The 21,169-nt window shown below is 47.2% G+C and overlaps 1 protein-coding gene across 5 annotated transcripts in view; it reads left to right on the top strand.

The window, feature by feature from the left end:
* Positions 1-21,169, top strand: part of LOC144608194 (tumor necrosis factor receptor superfamily member 5-like) — a 94,063-nt gene that overhangs the window by 44,338 nt on the left and 28,556 nt on the right. The window contains exon 7 of one of the 5 annotated variants that reach the window (XM_078425734.1): positions 9,652-9,746. The exons of the other annotated variants lie outside the window; for them this stretch is intronic. Within the exon in view, the coding sequence (XP_078281860.1) occupies positions 9,652-9,706 (55 nt within the window). The 3' untranslated portion in view covers positions 9,707-9,746. Of the gene's footprint in view, positions 1-9,651; positions 9,747-21,169 lie in introns of those variants that run through there. 5 annotated transcript variants of the gene reach the window in all.

Genomic DNA, 21,169 nt, shown 5'->3' with positions numbered 1-21,169 from the left:
GATTTCAAGTGCACGATTGTAATTTTGTCCAGATAAAAGGTGGAGCTAGACCCTAAATTGCTGTAAAATTGGTGGTGGATCTGTATCGCATTGTTTGGACCTTCCCCTCAGGCTTACCTGGGAACTTTTACATTTGGGTAGCAACCCATAGTTAGAACAATCATAATGATTGTCACATATAATTCAGAGGGCTCGTGAAAGAGCATGGAAAGACCCAGAAGTACTTTTCTATGAGTGAACCTCAGAAGTCATTACTTGAGCCATTGGGAGCATTTTATTATTTTTATTTTTTATTGAAGGAAAGATACAATACGGCTGATGTAGTGCATTACATTCCCCTCCATTTGTGTTTTTATATATAACAACAAAATAACCCTCACCCACCCTCCCTGGACACGCCTTGGCAGCTGATGTGTTCACAATACAACATATCACAAATACAAATGCACATTTTAACAGCAAAACCTCTACATTCTTCCAAGGCGCAGGCCCATACATACCAACAGCCTACCAGATGGTTCAGAATACACTCATCCTGTGAGGTAATCAACACTTGTGTAAACAAAAAATAAGTAAATAAATAAAAGTAAAACATATTTCAAGGCAGATCCCCAACTACAATCAAGTGCCCTCAGTCAGTGGGTAGTTCTTTTAGACTCTCAAAGTATGACAGAAAAACTTCCCATTTTGAATAAAACTTTTTCACAGATCCCCTCAGTGTAAATTTGATCTTTTCTAGTTTTAGAAAGAACTTTACGTCCTCCAGCCAAACGGCAGCAGATGGAGGAGTTGTAGATTTCCAGACCAACAAAATTCTCCTACGGGCCAAAAGTGATGTGAATGCAATGATGTCAGACTGGTTTGCATTTAAACCCAAAGTTCCACCTGTTACACCAAATACAGCTACAAGCGGGCAAAGCCTCACTGTCACCCCAAGGACTTCACTGATGGTTTTAAAAACCACTGTCACCAAGTTTGGGGCAGGACCAGAATGCGTGAGCTAGATTGGCTGGAGAGAAGGAGCACCTGTCACAGCCAGCGTCTGTCCCCGGATATATGTCAGCAAGCCTGGCTTTGCTTAAATGAACCCTGTGTAAAACTTTGAATTGTATGAGCCCCAATCTTGCACATGATGACGAGGAATGGACTCTTTTCAGTGCTTCTTTCCAGCATTCCTCAGACAGATCCCTACCAAGGTCATCCTCCCATCTAGTTTTAATTTTGTTCAGGTTTTGATCTCAATAGACAATAGACAATAGGTGCAGGAGTAGGCCATTCAGCCCTTCGAGCCAGCACCGCCATTCAATGCGATCATGGCTGATCACTCTCAATCAGAACCCCGTTCCTGCCTTCTCCCCATACCCCTCACTCCGCTATCCTTAAGAGCTCTATCCAGCTCTCTCTTGAAAGCATCCAACGAACTGGCCTCCACTGCCTTCTGAGGCAGAGAATTCCACACCTTCACCACTCTCTGACTGAAAAAGTTCTTCCTCATCTCCGTTCTAAATGGCCTACCCCTTATTCTTAAACTGTGGCCCCTTGTTCTGGACTCCCCCAACATTGGGAACACGTTTCCTGCCTCTAATGTGTCCAATCCCCTAATTATCTTATATGTTTCAATAAGATCCCCCCTCATCCTTCTAAATTCCAGTGTATACAAGCCTAATTGCTCCAGCCTTTCAACATACGACAGTCCCGCCATTCCGGGAATTAACCTAGTGAACCTACGCTGCACGCCCTCAATAGCAAGAATATCCTTCCTCAAATTTGGAGACCAAAACTGCACACAGTACTCCAGGTGCGGTCTCACCAGGGCCCGGTACAACTGTAGAAGGACCTCTTTGCTCCTATACTCAACTCCTCTTGTTATGAAGGCCAACATTCCATTGGCTTTCTTCACTGCCTGCTGTACCTGCATGCTTCCTTTCAGTGACTGATGCACTAGGACACCCAGATCTCGTTGAACATCCCCTCTTCCTAACTCGACACCATTCAGATAATAATCTGCCTTTCTATTCTTACTTCCAAAGTGAATAACCTCACACTTATCTACATTAAACTGCATCTGCCATGTATCCGCCCACTCACACAACCAACTCTCCTAAAGACATCAATTGAGAATATAATACAGAGATCAGTCCTTTATTTGCAAAGGTAACAGTGAGTTTATGCAACACTGTGACAGACGGGAGATCAGGAAAAGAAGGAAATGTTTTCATGGCAAAGTGGCGGATCTGAAGATATTTAAATAAATGATTATGTGGGAGGTCATATTTTCTGCACAGGTTATCAAAACTATCAAATATATTGTCGGTGTATAAAGCCTTAATGCACATAAGACCATTCAAACCCCATTATCTAAAGGTTGAGTCAAATGTAGAAGGGGGGAATAAATGGTTACTGTGAATGGGACCCAGAACTGAAGCTGATGTGAGCTTATAGTGACAGCGAAATTGATTAAAAAAAATTGAGGGTGGATAGTACGACAGGATTGGATGTAAATCGAGAGGGTTTCAATGGCAGGGAGGAATATACTAAAGCTGGGAGAGACGAGGAATAACAAGACTGTGACTCAAGCAGACACCAGTCTGTATCTGGTCGGTGGAGCCAGAATAATATCTTTTGGATATTGGATGCCCAATAATAATGAATAAAACTAGGAAGGCCCAGTCCACCTACTTCACGACCTCTTTGGAGAATGCACTTATGAACCCTTGGAACCTTATTGCCCCATATAAAGGAGGTTATAGATTGGTTAACTGAATTAAAAAATGACGGATAGGAAAACCGGCAAGCACTGGGAAAAAAAAATCTGGAAAGTACAGTCATCTTCACCGACTGTACTCTCCCAGCCATATTAAGTGGTAGACTACGCCATCTCTCAAAGTCAACCTTCATTTGGCTAACTTGAGGTGTATAATTAGCTTCAAACAGAGATGTAAAAGAGTGAATAATGCGTATTCCTAAATATATAAAACCATCATGAGATAAGGGAAAAGGCAAGGATTCCTGTCGGAGCTGTAGGGCTGGGTTGATGGGAAAGCATTCACTTTTTTGGAGATTTAGTTTATAGCCAGAGAAAGTTACAAACTAATCTAACAAGGACACAATTACAGGGCTGCTAGCTGTAGGGTCGCTCACATAAAGAAGGAGGTCATCGGCGTATAGACGATGTTCCATGTTTCCTCTCCTAATGCCCTGAAATAATGTGGTTGACCTAAGTGCAATGGAAAGAGGCTTTATTGCAATCGCAAAAAGAAACGGAGACAGTGGGCAGCCTTGGCGAGTGCCACGTGTTGATGGAAAATACTCAGATCGCGAATAATTTGTCTGTATACATGCTAAAGGTGAGTGTGTAGGGACATAGGGATTGGCTGGAAGAGCTCGAACCCTCGGATTGGCTAGCGATGTCACAAGGTGTGCCAGCGCGGGAGAGATAAGCAGTCTAGCGTTGAACTCTGTTTAGGTAAGACGTTAGGTAGTTGTCTGCAGTTTGAGTGTTGCGATTGTCACGGAGTTTTTAGAACCATGCAATAAACTTTGTCTGCAACATCCATCCGCTATCAGACTCGCTACATTGGTGACCCCGACGTGATCAACGATCACAGGAGCATGTCGCAGGTAGTAGCGAACAGAGGGCAGCCGAACGCGAGCGGCGTTCACCTACCCCCGTTCTGGGCCCATCAACCGCACCTGTGGTTCGTGCAGGCAGAGTCCCAGTTCCACCTCAAGAAAGTGGCGGAGGACCAAGAGAAGTTCCACCATCTGGTAAACTGCCTACAGCCCGAGGTGGCCGCGCGGGTGGGACGGTACCTGACCAACCCTCCCCAAACCGAGAAATACGAGGGGCTCAAGAAGCTCCTGCTGAGGACCTTTGGCTTTAGCCAAAACCAGCAGGCCCTGAAGCTCCTATATTTACCGGAGCTGGCGGATCGGCTACCGTCTGTCCTGATGACAGAGATGCTAACCTTGATCGGCGACCACCAGCCGTGCATGATGTTTGAAGCAGCATACCGGGAGAAATTGCCCCGGGACGTCAGGTTAGTGTTGGCGGACGTCTCTTTCGAAGACCCGGTAGCGTTCGCAGAGAAAGCCGACACGCTCGTTACGGAGGGCTCCACACGAGACGACTCGGTAAATCGGGTTTCGAGGCCTAGCAGCAACCAGCCGCGCGGCCAAGATGGCGGTGCATCGGCCGCCATTTTACAGTCAGCCCACCAAGACGGGGCTGCAGCACCCGCCATTTTGCAGCGGGCCCAAGCAACAGAGCCGCACAGGCGCGGCTGGTGTTTTTTCCACAAGCGGTGGGGCAGTGAAGCCCTAAATTGCAGGGCCCCGTGCTCCTTTCCGGGAAATGCCTCGGCCGATCGAATATAGAGGCAGTCTCGATCGGCCGCAACCGCCGCCTCTACGCCACAGATCGAGGTACCGGCACCATTTTTCTGGTCGATACGGGAGCGGTCGTTAGCATCATGCCTCCCTACGACTGCGAAGTTCGAGCAGGTAGGAAGGGTCCGTCCCTCATAGCGGTCAACGGCAGTCCCATCCGCACCTACGGCAAGAGGGCCATGTCCCTGTCCTTCGGGTCCGAGACCTACCATTGGATTTCATCGTTGCCGACGTGGGCCAGGCCATTCTGGGCACGGATTTCCTCTGGGCTTTTTCGTTGGTCGCAGACGTCCGCGGGAAGGGCCTACAACCCTCGGCTAGCAGTATGGAGCCTGCTACTCCTCCACCTGCCACCCCACCCTGCCCGTCGATCCAGGCCATCGCCACGGCTCCCGGTCAGTTCGCTGCGGTCCTCGCCGACTTCCCGCAGCTCCTCGTACAGCGGTTCGATGCCCCTTCTGCTAAGCACGGTGTCGTCCACTTCATCCCTACCGAGGGGCCGCCGGTATTCGCCCGGGTGCGGCGCCTACCTCCCGACAAGCTGGCCATGGCTCGGGAGGAGTTCCTGAATTTGGAACGACTGGGGATTGTTCGGCCTTCAAACAGTCCGTTGGCCTCCCCCTTGCATATGGTCTCTAAAGCATCTGGGGGGTGGAGACCATGTGGGGATTACCGGCGTCTTAACGCTGCCACCCGGCCTGACCGCTATCCGATCCCTCACATACAGGACCTCAGCCAGCCTCGAGGGCGCTACGGTTTTCTCGAAGATCGATTTGGTGCGGGGATATCATCAGATCCCTGTCCACCCACCGGACATTCCTAAGATGGCTACGATTACTCCGTTCGGGTTATTTCAGTGGTTGCGGATGCCGTTCGGTCTCAAAAACGCGGCTCAGGCATTCCAGCGTCTCATGGACCATGTGGGTCGCGGATTGTCTTTTGTCTTTATTTATCTCGATGACATTCTAGTTGCCAGTCGTTTGGTCCCAGAGAACCTGGTCCACCTTCGCACTGTGTTCCAGAGGCTGCAAGACCACGGCCTGATCCTCCACCCGTCCAAATGCCAGTTCGGCTTGTCCTCGGTGGATATCCTGGGTCACCGGGTCACATCGGCCGGTGCCACTCCTTTGCCCGCTAAGGTGGACGCCGTCCGCTCTTTTCCCAGCCCTACCACCATCAAGGGCTTGCACGAATTCGTGGGCATGGTGAATTTTTATCACCGGTTCGTGCCTGCGGCAGCTCGGATCATGCGCCCCCTTTTTCAATGCCTCGCGGGTAACCCCGCTGAGTTGGTCTGGTCCACAGCTGCAGAGGCGGCTTTCGACACGGTTAAGCTGGCCCTTGCCAACGCCACCATGCTCGTGCACCCCCGCTCCGCTGCCCCCACGGCCCTGACGGTGGACGCCTCAGACATGGCGGTGGGTGGGGTCTTAGAGCAACAGGTCAACGGTCACTGCAGCCTCTGGCATTTTTCAGCGCCTTCAACAGGGAGCTCCTGGCCCTCTATTGAGCTGTTCGCCATTTCCGGTATTTTTTGGAGGGCTGCTCTTTTGTTGCCTACACGGATCTAAGGTTTCTGATCCGTGGTCGGCCCGCCAGCAACGGCATCTCACCCTCATTTCGGAGTTCACCACAGATGTTCGCCACATCGCGGGTAGGCTCAACGCCATTGCGGACGCCCTGTCCCGGCCTGCCAATTCCTCTGTTGCTGCGGTGGGGGGCGAGGTGGATTTCCAGGAGCTAGCGGAGGCTCAGCGCCTGGAAGGAATTGCCTCAGCATACTCCTCCACCGCCTCAGGGTTGCGGTTGGCCCAGGTAGCGTGCAGCCCCACAGGTACCACACTTTGGTGCGACGTTTCCCTTCCCCGCCCTCGCCCGGTTGTGCCGACCGCCCTGCGGCATAAGGTTTTTGAGGCCATTCATGGCCTGGCACACCCGTCCATTCGGGTGACCTCGGCCATGGTGGCCGCCCGATTTGTCTGGCACGGCCTGCAGAAGCTGGTGGCCGCCTGGGCCCGCGCCTGTGTCCCGTGCCAGACCTTCAAGGTCCACCGCCACGTCCAGCCCCCGTACCAGAATTTCGTGGTTCCGCCCGTCCGTTTTTACCACATTCACGTGGATTTGGTTGGTCCAGTGCCCTACTCTAGGGGCTACACTCATCTCCTAACGGTGGTCGACCATTTTACTCGTTGGCCGGAGGCTTTTCTGTTGTCGGACACCTCAGCAGCCTCCTGTGCACGGGCCCTGGCGTTACATTGGGTTGCCCGTTTCGGCGTCCCGGCTAGTTCACCTCGTCCCTCTGGGCCGTGCTTGCGCAGCTGTATGGGTCCCGCTTGCAGCAGACCACCGCCTATCATCCCCAAGCTAACGGGATGGTAGAGCGCTTCCACCGACAGCTGAAGGCGTCCCTCTGTGCCCGCCTGACCGGCCCTGACTGGGCCGACCGGCTGCCTTGGGTCCTCCTCGGCATTCGCATGGCCCCTAAGTCTGATCTGGGTACTTCCTCGGCGGAACTCGTCTACGGCTCGCCCCTGCGGGTGCCGGGTGACATTCTTCCCTTATCCTCCCCCTTGCCGTCGTCCGTCCCGTCAATTTTGGCTTCTCTCCGGGCTCGGGTAGGTTCCCTGGCCCCAGTCCCGGCCTCCAGTCACGGGAGTACAGCAGTGCACGTACCGGCGGACTTGCAGGATTGCGAGTTCGTTTTTCTCTGGCGGGATTCCCACCGCCCCCCTCTGCAGCCGGTCTACCAGGGCCCGTTCCAGGTGCTGAAAAGGGGGACGGTCACCTTCACTTTACAAGTAGGCACCCGTCAGGAGCTCGTCTCTGTCTCCCGGCTCAAACCGGCCCACTTGGACCAGGACCGTCCCGTGCTGGTGGCCCAACCTCCTCGCTGGGGCCGACCTCTGGCCGGCCCACCTGGTTCCCCAGCTGCGTCTCTTCTCCCACCGCTCGGGCCTCCGCTGCCCACGGCTGTGTTTACTCTGCCCCCTCCTGCTGCGCCCCCATCGCCCACACCTGCAGGGTCTCCCCTCCCTCCCCCTCCAGCGGCGCCCCCATCGTCTTCACCGGCGGGGCCCTCCCCGCCTCCTTTGTCGCTGGCGAGACCGGCCTCCCCTCTCCGTACGCGTTCAGGCCGGGCGGTCCGGGCGCCCGTGAGGTACGGTACCGAGGGTTCTGGGGGGGGGGTCATGTAAGGACATAGGGATTGGCTGGAAGAGCTCGAACCCTCAGATTGGCTAGCGATGTCACAAGGTGTGCCAGCGCGGGAGAGATATGCAGTCTAGCGTTGAACTCTGTTTAGGTAAGACGTTAGGTAGTTGTCTGCAGTTTGAGTGTTGCGATTGTCACGGAGTTTTTAGAACCATGCAATAAACTTCGTCTGCAACATCCATCCGCTATCAGACTCGCTACAAGTGATATAATAGCTTAACCCAAGCTGCAATTTATTTGCCAAATCCAAATCTCTCCAAGACTCTAAACAGCCATTGGGAGCATTTTGAGACAATCATGCCTTCAGATGTTGGGTTGATTATGGGAATGGGTATTACACTCTCACACCACTGATAAGATTGTATTGTTGGAGGTTGAGATATAGGGCAGATAGCATATATGATCTTTCCTGTAGTTCTGTGATTTATTAAGTTTCCACCAAATAATGCTGAAACAAACCTAATCCTGGTTAAAAATGATATTGTCTCTAACAGTCATCATTGTAAATCTCAAGAGTTAAGAATGTTAGTTATTTTAATTTTAAAATAGTCTTTATTCAAGTAAATAAATATATACGATGCATGAACCATGCAAAAAAAATCATCCGACATTCTCAGAGGCTATACATACATGAGTGTTTCCGTAAATATGGGTGCCAACCTGCGACATGGGTGGCCAAATTTAAAAGTTATTAAATTATAATGAAATACCGCAGCATTAAAAATGGGCCTACCTATAATCCTTTTGAGCTAATTTATGATCAAAATTGACCAATGTTTCCAAATACACAGGACAAGATGTTAGAAATCCAAAGTGCCAAATGTCAACTTGCTCCCTGTGGTGATGGGGGGCTTACGCACTCACCTATGCTCCTCCGATGTTGAGAAAGGCTAGGCAGACACGTCATTGGGGTTATCAAGTGGGCACCTACTTTCATCAACATTTCGCTGATTGGACCCACGACGTCTCCAGTAGGCTCAGCAGTACATTCTGGCGTCCCAGAACCACCCCCCTCTGCATCTGCCTAGCCGGCTTATTTGGGAGACCAGATGGGGTCTTTCCTCTTCAGCCAGAGCCACTGGCTACTCCGCTCTGCCACCTGTGATGTTTCCTTGATAGCCTGGCGAAGGGCTTGTCCGCTGATCCCCAGGTCCTTCATCAGTCTTACGGTAGATGTTGCCACAAATCCTTGACATCCAACTTCTACCGGGCAGATCTTTGCTCTCCAGCCCCGCTGTTCTTCCCCCGCTGCAAGCTCTGTATATCACAGCTATAAATGTAATATATTAAAATATATTAAAATTTAATACTTTAATATTTTAATAAAATGTAATACGGACCAAAGTTTAATACTTTCAAAATTTGGAAAAAAAACAAGAGAATTTTTTATTTATAATTTAAAAAAAATATATATACATAAATGAGACAGAATATAATATATACCTTTCATCGAATTTGATGTTAATTTACTCGAAATTTGCCCGGAACCAAAAGCATCTGTGTAGGACAGGAGTATACTTTCAACGAGACATGGCGTTATCTGGGACCAGATCACTTTCGATTCCCTTCTCTACAGGGCACACACTTTACGACAACATAGCAATAAGCAATGAAAGTTTAACGGAATGTAAACATTTCTATAGTAAACAAGAAGCCACATTTACGAGAAAAGAACGAAAAGGTTCAAAAAGATTTTTACTAACCAAAAAACCAAGCAAGAAAATGTGAACACAGTGTTTTTCAGAGCACAGAGTGCCTACAACATGACCACTGGGATACTGTCTCTTATACTGATTTCTAAGCACCCTTACGAAATGTCGGCACGTAACCCACCACGAGGCCCGCAGTTCAGGGTCATAACGACCACGTTGTGTGAATTTAAAAAAAAATTGCGATGAGTGCAAAAAAAACAACTGTTATAGCAATTGACGATGTCAAAAAAAAGGGAGGGACTACTGAATGAGACATCGATAAAATAGGTGAGCAAACTAGATTTTTACTTCATGATTTTAAGTTCTATTCATTATTTCATATTTCAATGGAAAACTTAAGACGCAAGTCGGGGCCTGATCAAATCTGGCTGGGTCGCCTGGGCCAGGATGTCTGATGTTGTCAGACCCGAAACACCCGATGACCCCAGATCACATCACCGAGGATGCGTCCCAGTGCATCCAGAAGATGTATCTTGCACACAAGCACAAAATATAAACAATAAAAAAGAAACAATAAATATAAAAACGGTTACTCTGCTTTTAATTCACACAATTCACACGTGACCAAATGGACACTGCTACTCATGTTGTGTTGCAAAAACTTTAGACATCAGAAAACCATCTAATCGGGAGATAAATGATAAAAAATCATAAGCATAATCAGAATTTGGCTTCTATAGTTATTTAATTGCAAAATTAATGTAATCTTTCTGGTATAAATTAGCCTGATTTGATGAAATCCTGCTTGAAAAATGTCACAAAAAAAGGCATGAAAACACAGGGACATATATCTAATATTTTTCTTTGTAAACACAGATTTATTTATTTTTGCTTCATCTCATTATTTTAGCTATACACCATAGAACCATAGAAAATAGGTGCAGGAGGAGGCCATTTGGCCCTTTGAGCCAGCACCGCCATTCATTGTGATCATGGCTGATCATCCACAATCAGTAAACCATGCCTGCCTTGTCCCAATTCCCTTGATTCCGCTAGCCCTCAGAGGTCTATCTAACTCCCTTTTAAATTCATCCAGTGGATAAATGATCTATACTACTTCAGAGATGCTGCCGGTCACGGGACGTTTCAGCGCCCGGTGCGGCTCGGCCGCGGGGACTTCCATCCCCTTGCGGGGACTGCGGGTCGGTCGGGGTCGAGCTGTCTGTCCGTGGGCGTGGGGAAGAGAGTGGAAGTTTTGTTGCCTCCATCACAGTGAAGGGGTGTTTGGAGTCACTGTGATGGACGTTTGTGTTGGGGTCATGTGTCTTGTGTTCTTTTTTTTGTGTATGACTGCAATGTAATTTCGTTCGGTACCTCGGTACCGAATGACAAATAAAGCTCTGTATTCCTCTGTAAAATACAGGATATGAAACAATGGAAATATTTCATAAAAAACAGGAAAATAACCTGGAAGTTTGGAGGGCTTCAGCTTCGCTACTGAGTGCTGTATTTATGGAATACAATTCTTTTCCCAAATCACAATTTTACCCCACACCATTGCCACTCATGTGGCCCACTGACGTGAAGTCCCTTCCCTTATTCTGAGGGGCGTCTCCACCACACCATGCCTTGTTAGAATGGACACAAAATGCTGGAGTAACTCAGCGGGACAGGCAGCATCTCTGGAGAGAAGGAATAGGTGATGTTTCGGGTGGAGACCCTTCTTCAGACTCAACCTGAAACGTCACCCATTCCTTCTCTCCAGAGATGCTGCCTGTCTCGCTGAGTTACTCCAACATTTTGTGTCTACCTTCGATTTAAACCAGCATCTGCAGTTCTTTCCTACACATTGTTAGTTAGTTTGTGAATGTTAGTTTGGAAAAACTAATGAAGATCATGTGTTTTACTTCGTCTGTGTGTCTTTTCAGCAAGGCAAGGTGGTAGAATCTGCAAATAAAAGCAACCCATGAGATTTGAACGCAATCAATTAAAAAAATATATAATAGAAAACATTTTTCTTGAACTTTCAAAAATACTGACTTATTTTTGTTTGGTAGTCTGATTCAAACTGCAACTCAGTCACTATTAATAATTGTGTTTTGCATAACTACACATGTCTAATAAATACCAATTAACACAATTAAAGATATTATACTTGAGAAAGAAACACCAAATGGTACAAAATTTATTTCCCCATTCCTCTGAAGGGTGATTAGATTGTTTTGTTATCATTGAAAACTTAAAAATGGAAGCAACTAAGATCTATCTCACATAGCTGTTTGAAAGAATAGTGGAGATAGTGTGATTAAATCCGCAGGGAACGACGTGGGCGAGAAGGAAGATGCCATGTGCAACTGAAGCTTCCAGTCGGCGGCACGCGGTTGAAGCTCCCAGATGGCTGCAGCCCTTGCTCGCCTGTACACAACACCTGATGGACTGTAGAGGGGAGCTGTTGAGTCATCCCCTACTCGTTTCACCTGGCAGACCACAGCCTGGAAGGGGAGGCTGCCCCGCTAGTCCCTACTCGTTCCCCGAAGATGGGAAGATGGAGCCGGTGATGATGGACATGACAGGCGAGGAGCGATACCAGTAGGAGAGACGAGGGAACCAGGGTCTGGCCTACCCTACCACGCCCTCATGGTTGGTTGCAGGAGGCTCCCCCAGAGCACAAAGGTGAACGGGCGAGGAGAGAGAGGTTGCATCCAAGGAAGGCGACGGTTGGAGGCCCGCAGCAACCTGGGGCTTGCCTAGAGCCTAGACTGGACTTTGGAAATAGTGCCAAAACATGGCACCTCTTGCATGCGGGCGGAGTAAACTATTTCTGTCCACTTGCTGATCGGTGATTGCCATATATATGGCAATACTCTGCTGGACTGTTTGTAGGAAAATAATTTTACTGTGTTTTATCTCCTCACACATGTGACAATAAAAGTACCATTAAACCACTGAGGAAAATGAGGAGGAGAAATGCGTTCCTACCAAGACAGTCCGAGTGTTCCCCAACCTGAAGCCTTGGATGCATCAGGTGGTCAGCAATCTACCGAGGACCAGACCAGATCTGGGTGTTTAAGTCAGGTGATCCAATCGTACAAGAAGTCTAGATCCGAGTGCCACTGCAAACGTGGTGACTCTTCAGGACTAAGCTCGTGGCTCCGATGGACAGTCAGCAACTGTGGCACGGCTGGCACGCCATTACTTTCAAAGATGAAATTAGATTGCTCAAGTGACATGCTCAGGGGAACTCAATGCTATCTATTCTTACTTCGATAAGGCGAATATTGATGTATTTTTATGGACCTCTACAGTCCCTGATGACCCTGTGATCTCAGTTCTCCAAGGCGAACTTCAAAAGATCCTTTACAAGCATGAACAGCCCTGATGCTGTACCTGGCTGCATTCTCTAATCCAAGGGCAGACAAGCTGACTGGAGTTTTCATGGATATCTTCAACCTCTCTCTACAACAGTCTAAGCTCCTCACCTGCTTTAAAAGGATAACTATAAGACTGGTGCCTAGCAAGAGATGAGTCGGCTATGGCATAGTGGGAGCATGTTTCTTGAGTTAGGAGGTTGTGGGTTTAAGTCCAATTGCAATTCCAGAGACTTAACAGCAGCATCTAGTCTGACATCCCAGTGCTTTGCCCAGGAGAAGGTGTGTAACAAGGCCTTGCCTGCCCAATCAGATGAAAGTGAAAGATCCTGTAGAACTATTTTGAAGATGAGGGGTTGACATATTCTTGATCTCTTTGTAATACCAATGTAGGTGCACTCAAACTTTGCTGTGGTTTCAGTGACATTTCAATAATAGATTAATTGCAGCAGATTTATCGTACTTTAACATTATATTTGTCAAATGTACCGAATTACAGTGAATAACTTGGTTTTATATCCTACCCAAACACATCATACCATACATAAATATAATCAAGTCAAACTCAAGTACAATTGATAGAGCAAAGGGAAAGATAATGAAGAATGTAGTTCTCAGCATTGTAGCGCATTCTATTTTTCTGTGTAATTCTTCCTTTGTTTTTTGATTTTGTAGAGATGACAGGCGGGATAGTGGAATGTTCCTCTGGCACCATTTGAAAGGGGGATTTCCAGTGCTCCTGCAGTAAGTGCATTCAACTGCAGCTCCATATGGACCACGTTAAGGAACTGGAGCTGCAGCTGGATGACCTCAGGATTATCCGGGGATGTGAGAAGGTCATCGATAGGAATTACAATGAGGTGGTCATGCCTAAAGGACATGCAGGAGGTAGATGGGTGACCACCAGGAAAGGGAGTAGGCAGGGTGCAGGAATCCCATGGGACCATATCCCTCGACAACAGGTATACTCTTTTGGATACTGTTGTGGGGAGGACCAGTCAGCAGAGAGCAGCAGCAGCAGTGGTCTGGTCTGCAGTGTCGGGCCTGGCTCCGAGGCACAGCAGGGAAGGGAAAAACTCAGAATGAGCAATAGTGATCGGAGACTTGTTTGTTAGGGAGTCAGGCAGGAGATTCTGTGGCAACAAACAAGACTCCAAGATGGTGTGTTGCCTCCCTGGTGCCAGGGTCCAGGATGTCTCGGAGCCATACAGAACATTCTCGAGGGGGAGGACAAGCAGCTGGAAGCCATTGGCACAAATGACACATGTAGGAAAAGGAATTAAATCCTGAGAAGTGAATATAGGGAGTTAGTGCTGGCCAGGAGGCTTTAAACTAGAGAGCAGGGGTTGGGAATTAGAAGGAGGATGGGATGGTCGAGGTTAGGACCAGGAAGTTTCAAAGGAAGGACAGGCAGGGAGAAGTGAAGGAGATTTGTAAATCTGATGGGCTAATGTGCTTTAATTTCAATGCAAGGAGTATTGTGGAGGAAGCAGGTGAACTTGGAGCCTAAATCGATGCTTCCGTCATTGCAGAAACATGGTTGTGAGAGGGACACGACTGGCAGCTCGATGTTGCAGAGTTTTAGATGTTTCAGATGTGATTGAGAGGGAGACAAAAGAAGTGGAGGAGTTGCTCAACTAATCAGGAAGACTGTCACAGCTGCACTCAGAGAGAACCTTCTGGAGGGTTCTTCTGCTGAGGCAATATGGGTAGAGCTTAGAAATAAGAAAGGTGAAAGCAGTGTAATGGGACTGAGCTACAGCAAGAGGGAGATAGAGGAACAGATATGTAGACAGATTAGTGAAAAATTTCAAAACAACCGGGTTGTCAGTGGGTGACTAACATTCCTAACATTGACTGGGACTTGCTCAATGCTAAAGGCTTAGGCAAGGCAGAATTTGTGAGGTGTATCCACGTTTCTTGAAACAGTTTGTGGATATTCCAACCTATGAATGGAATATACTGGACCTTGTGTTGGGAAATGAGCCTGGCCAGGTGACTGGTGTTACATTGGAAAAGTATTTTGGGGATGGTGATCATAACTTCATAAGTTTTAAGAATGTTTTGAATAGGCTGGACCTTGTAGATTGTACTAAATTGGATGAAGACAAATTGCAACATTATTAGGCAGGATCGCGGGAGAGTACACTGGGAGTAAATGTTATTGGTTTAGTGCACATTTGACATGTGGGAGTTATTTAAAGGCCAGTTGATTGAAGTTCAGAACTGGCAAAGCATGTTCCAGTAAGGAGGGATAAGGATGGCAAAGTAAGGGAACTTTGGAAGGCCAAAGAGTTTGTAAATTTGTTCAAAAAGAGAAAGCAAGCACATGTAAGGTTTAAGAGGATGGACAGGAACTTTGAGGAATATAAAGAAAGGACAAAATAACTCAAGTGGGCAATTAGATGGTCAAAAGGGGAGCCAAAATGGCTTCGGATTAAAGAAAATCCCAAATCTTTTCTACATTAAAAACGAGAGAGCAACCATGGAGAAGGTAGAACCGCACAGGAATAAAGGAGGGAATTTGTGCTTGGAGTCTGGGGATGTAGGTGAGATACTGTGAGTACTTTGCATCTGTCGAAATTAAAACAGGGAAATTTAAAGTAGGGGCTCTTGAAGAGTATTAAGGTGGAAAAATCCTCAGACCTGATGGGATCTATCCAGGTAATTGAAAGAGGTGTTTGTGGACGCCTTGACAGAGATATTTGTGATGAATCTGGCCAGAGGTGAAGTCTGGAGAATAGCTAATATTGTTCCTTTATTTAAGAAGGGAAGTAGAGAGAATACATGGAATCATAGGCCAGTGAGCCTCACTTCGGTGGCAGGGAGGCTATTGGAGAGGATTCTTCATGATAGGATTTACTCCTATATGAAAGAGAAAGGAACAGCCAACATAGTTTTGTACACTGCAGGTCATGTCTTACTAATCAGTTTTTTGAGGAGGGGATGATGGTGATCAATGAGGGTAGGGTGGTAGATATGGTCTACATGAATTTTACTAAGGCATTTCATAAAGTCCCCTATAGTAGTCTGATCCAGAAGATTAATGGGATTAACAGGTTCTTGGTCATATGGATTCAGGACTGGCTTACTGATGGGAGACAGTGGGTTATGGTGTAAAGAAGACAGTCTGGCTGGAGGTCGGTAATAGTGGAGTTCCGTAGAGATCTGTGCTGGGACTATGCTGTTTGTATTATATATAGTGAGGAAGGCTGTCAAAGTTTCCAGTGGAATATAGAACAGCTACAGAAATGAGCTGAGAAATAATAGATGAAGTTTATTCCAATCAAGTGTGAGGTATTTCACTTTAGGAGGTGAAATGTAAAGGCCCTGTCCGGCAACTGCCATTATCGTAGCAGGTCGCCGAAAAACCGGCGACTGGACCCCTCCTACGACAATGTCTACAACAAGCTACAACATCCTACCACCTAGTTGATGTCAAGCTACGGCAAGTTACTGAAAACCGGCGACTCAAACGTCGCAAGTAGAACGTCCACCTACGACTGCACCTACGACAACCTACCACCAGAGGCGACGACCTACGACAACTGAAGTCAACCTACGTCCACCCGTGCGCGACAAGCTACGACAAGCTATGACACTAAAGACTGATGACAACTGCAGACAATTCACGTTTCATCCACTTTCCCTATAATAGGGGGTGTACGGTCGGGTTTCCAATCATTCTGCATCTTGACTATTTGAAAGTGATGCCATGAGAAACTACTCTGAAATACAATAACTTCATACATCAATTTTCCATCAAAATGTCAAGAATTTCCTTTATTGATATTCAAACAATTTTTTTTAAAGGTTGATAAGAACAAACTGAATACAAGTGCATACAAAAATATTGTATTAAACTTCAATAAATTTCAATAAACTTCAAACTTCAATCTTTAAAATTCAAACTTTAAACTGAATACAAGTGCAAAAACGTACAAAACCTGACATCATTTATGGACGCATTACGCTGATGGATGATCAGATCACGTCCACACTTAGAATTCGCCGAAGTCAGCACCAGCGACAACCTACATCACCTGGCGACATCCTGGCAACAACCTACGACAGCGCCCACGTCAGGAGACATCAAACTATGCTCATTGGTGTCAAACCAACAGTGGCCGAAAATTTCTAAGCCTTCGCAAAATCCAGCGGCGACCAGAAAAACCCTACGACTCTTTGGAGACGACTCACGATCATGCCCGTGACACCCCGGAGACCGTGCGGCGACCGTGCGGCGACATCCTAGTCGCCTGTAGCCCCCTAAAAAATCGGCAAACTGGGACGGGGCTTAAGGGAGAAATATACAATTAATGGCATTACTCTTAACAGCATTGAGGTACAGAGGTATCACGGGGCGGCACAGTGGTGTAGTGGTCGAGTTACTACCTTACAGTGCCAGAGACCCGGGTTCAATATTGACCATGGGTGCTGTCTGTACGGAGTTTTGATGTTCTCCCTGTGACCGCGTTGCTTTTCTCCGGGTGCTCCGGTTTCCTCCAACGCTCCAAAGATATTCAGGTTTGTAGGCTAATTGGCTTCTGTAAAGTGTAAATTGTCCCTACTGTGTATTATAGTGCTAGTGTACGGGGTAATTGCTGGTCGGCATGGACTCGGTGGGCCGAAGGGCCTACTTCCACGCTGTATCTCAAAGTCTAAAGCCTAAAGTCTTTAAACTCCCTGAAAATGGCAAAACAAGTATAGTGGTAAAGAAGGCTTATGGTATGCTTGCCTTCATTGGTTGAGGCTTTGAGTATAAGAATCAAGAAGTCATGATGCAGCTTCATGGCACTTTAGGTCGGCCGTATTTGGAGTATTACGTGCAGTGCTGGTTGAACCATTACAGGAGGATGTGGAGGCTTTGGAAAGGGTGTAGAAGAGGTTTACCAGAATGATGCCTGGATTAGGGGCTATTAGTTACAGGAAAAGGTTTGGACAGATTTGGACAGATTTCTCTGGACCACCAGAGGTTGCAGTAGACAAGATAGAAGTATATGAAGTAATGGTGAGAGGGGCAATGTTTAAAAGAGATGTGCAGGGCAAGTTTTTTACACAGAAGGTGTCTCAAACACATTGCTGGGGATGGTATTTTATAGGCAGATATGAAAGTGGCATTTAACAAGCTTTTATATAATACATGGGCAGGAATGGAATGGAAGGAATGCCTTGCATTGAAGTGAACACATCTTCATTATCCTCATATTCATGAACCACTCCCTGCCTGTCCTTCCTATGAAACTTACTTGTCATACTTTGGATAGCAGTAACAGGATTGTTTCGAGTCAGCATGGATTTATGAAGGGGAAATCATGCTTGACTAATCTTCTGCAATTTTTTAAGGATGTGACTAGGAAAATGGACAAGGGAGAGCCAGTGGATGTAGTGTACCTGGACTTTCAGAAAGCCTTTGATAAGGTTCCACATAGGAGATTAGTGGGCAAGATTAGAGCACGTGGTATTGGGGGTAGGGTGCTGTCATGAATAGAAAATTGGTTGGCAGACAGGAAACAAAGAGTAGGGATTAACGGGTCCCTTTCAGAATGGCAGGCAGTGACTAGTGGGGTACCGCAAGGCTCGGTGCTGGGACCGCAGCTATTTACAATTTACATTAATGACTTAGATGAAGGGATTAAAAGTAACATTAGCAAATTTGCAGATGACACAAAGCTGGATGGCAGTGTGAACTGTGAGAAGGATGCTATGAGGATGCAGAGTGACTTGGACAGGTTGTGTAAGTGGGCGGATGCATGGCAGATGCAGTTTAATATGCATAAATGTGAGGTTATCCACTTTGGTGGTAAGAACAGGAAGGCAGATTATTATCTGAATGGTGTCAAGTTAGGAAATGTGGAAGTAGAAAGAGATCTGGGTGCCCTTGTTCATCAGACACTTAAAGTTAGCATGCAGGTACAGCAGGAAGTGAAGAACGCTTATGGCATGTTGGCCTTCATGACAAGAGGAGTTGAGTATAGGAGCAAAGAGGTCCTTCTGCAGTTGTACAGGGCCCTGGTGAGACTGCACCTGGAGTACTGTGTGCCGTCTTGGTCTCCAAATTTGAGGAAGGACATTCTTGCTATTGAGGGCGTGCAGTGTAGGTTCACTAGGTTAATTCCCGGAATGGTTGGACTGTCATATGTTGAAAGACTGGAGCGACTAGGCTTGCATACACTGAGAGGGGATCTTATTGAAACATATAAGATTATTAAGGGGTTGGACACGCTAGAGGCAGGAAACATGTTCCCAATTTTAGGGAGTCCAGAACCAGGGGCCACAGTTTAAGAATAAGGGGTGGGCCATTTAGAACTGAGATGAGGAAAACCTTTTTCACTCGGAGGGTTGTAAATCTGTGGAATTCTCTGCCTCAGAAGGCTGTGGAAGCCAATTCTCTGAATGCTTTCAAGAGAGAGCTAGATAGAGCTCTTAATGATAGCTGAGTCAGGGGGTACGGGGTATTGATTGTGAATGATCAGCCATGATCACATTGAATGGCGGTGCTGGCTCGCAGGGCGGAATGGCCTACTCCTGCACCTATTATCTATTGTCTATTATCTATTGTCATAACCTCCACTTTTACATCGGACCTTCCATTTGCTGACCTGCTGCTCTGGTTCCATCCCTCCTGCCATTACAGTGTAAATCCTCCTGACCACCACTCGCAATCTTCCCTGGAAGGATGTTGGTGCCCCTCCAGTTCAGGTATAACCCGCCCCTCTTGTTCAGATCATCTCTGCCCCAGAAGAGATTCCAATGGTCTAAAATTCTGAATCTGCGTCTCTTGCACCAACTCCTCAGCCATACATCCATCTGTCCTTTCCTCCTATTGCTACCCGCATTAGCACATGGCACTGGGAGTAATCCAGAGATTACCATCGTGCATTTTAAACTTTTGCCTAGCTCCCTATATTCACTCTGCAGGACCTCAGCTCTTTTCCAACCTATGTCATTTGTGCGGACGTGCATAACATCTGGTTGCTCTCCCTCCTCCTTGAGAATGTTCTGCAGCTGCTCCAAGACATCCTGGACACCGGCACCAGGAGGCAACAGACCATCCTGGAGCCACAGAATCCCCTGTCTGTCCCCCTAAAGGGCCTGTCCCACTTAGGCGATTTTTTAGGCGACTGCCGGTGACTTTCAAAGTCGTAGCAGATCGCCAAAATTTTCTTTTACCCTACGACAATGACCATGACAATGCCGAGTCAGGTCGAGATTACACCGTCTTCGGAAACATCATGAAATACCCACGCTTATCAATGCTTCTTCCGGCATCCTAATTTTCGCTGAAATCACTGACAAGTCGGTAATTACTTGAGAGTTTTGAAATATAACATCTTGTCCGGGTTACTTGAAAACCAAGCTTCACGGTAACAAGGCATAAACTGGATTGACTTCCAGTTTACTAATAGCAGTATTAAGAAATTTAATTTTAAAAGTGGTTAAATGGATTTTTGTGCAGTGTGGGCATGCTTTGAAAATATACGGGAGATGCATATCTGGTTTCTGGGTTGCATATCTGGGTTGGGAGCCTACTTTAAATGTAATCGCTGATGGCTTACCTGGGTTACCCGGGTCACGCTTACCTGACCATCAAACTGTCACCTCCAATCTACCTGTCTAATGTCCTGACGGTAAATAAATTGGTTAAACACAAGTATTTTATGGTATCTTCAAATGACTTTACTTAATTTAATATTATGTGCTTCTAAATGCATCTGACAACCTAGCAAACCTGTGGACAACATGCGACAGCGCCCGCAATAAGCAACGATACCTGGCGACAAGGCAGTTGTCGCCGAGAAATTTCAAACCGGTTGATTTCTCAGCGACGCGCCGAGATCCACTATGATTCTTTGAAGACTCCTCACAATCATGCCCGCAACACCCCAGCGAACTGTCGGCGACAGCCTAGTCACCGGCAGTCGTCTTAAAATCGCCTAAGTGTGACAGGCCCTTAAATGAGGAGTCCCCCGTCACAATCGCTCTGACTGACTTCACCCTAACCCACTGTGCCTGAGATCCAGGCCCAGTGCCACAGACCTGGCTACTGCTGCTCTCCCCTGAAAGGTCGTCTACCTCAACAGTATCCAAAAGGGGATACCTGTTTTGTAGGAGAATGGCTACAGAGGATTCCTGAAGTCTGGTGGCATGGAGGTGCAACGGTACAGTTGCTGCCTTTCAGCACCAGAGACCCAGTTTCGATCCTGACTATGGGTACGGTCTGTACGGAGTTTGGACGTTCACCCCATCAAATGCGTGGGTTTTCTCTGTGATCTCCAGTTTCCTCCAACATTTTAAAAACGTACAGGTTTGTCGATTAATTGGCGTGTTTGTAAATTGCCCCTAGTGTGTTTAGGATAGTGTTAGTGTGTGGGGATCACTGGTTGGCGTGGATTCGGTGGGCCGTAGGGCCTGTTTCCACGCTGTATCTCTAAACTAAACTAAACTCGCTGCCTACCCCCTTACCTGGCGGTCACTCGTCTATTCTATGTGTGCACCTTAGGTGTAAACCCTTCTCTATAACTCCTATCCATGACTTGTCCCGACCTG

Source organism: Rhinoraja longicauda, chromosome 30 (assembly GCF_053455715.1).
Source record: "Rhinoraja longicauda isolate Sanriku21f chromosome 30, sRhiLon1.1, whole genome shotgun sequence".
In the NCBI taxonomy this organism is placed as follows: Eukaryota; Metazoa; Chordata; class Chondrichthyes; order Rajiformes; family Arhynchobatidae; genus Rhinoraja; species Rhinoraja longicauda.
This window is presented reverse-complemented; position numbering and strand designations above follow the sequence as displayed.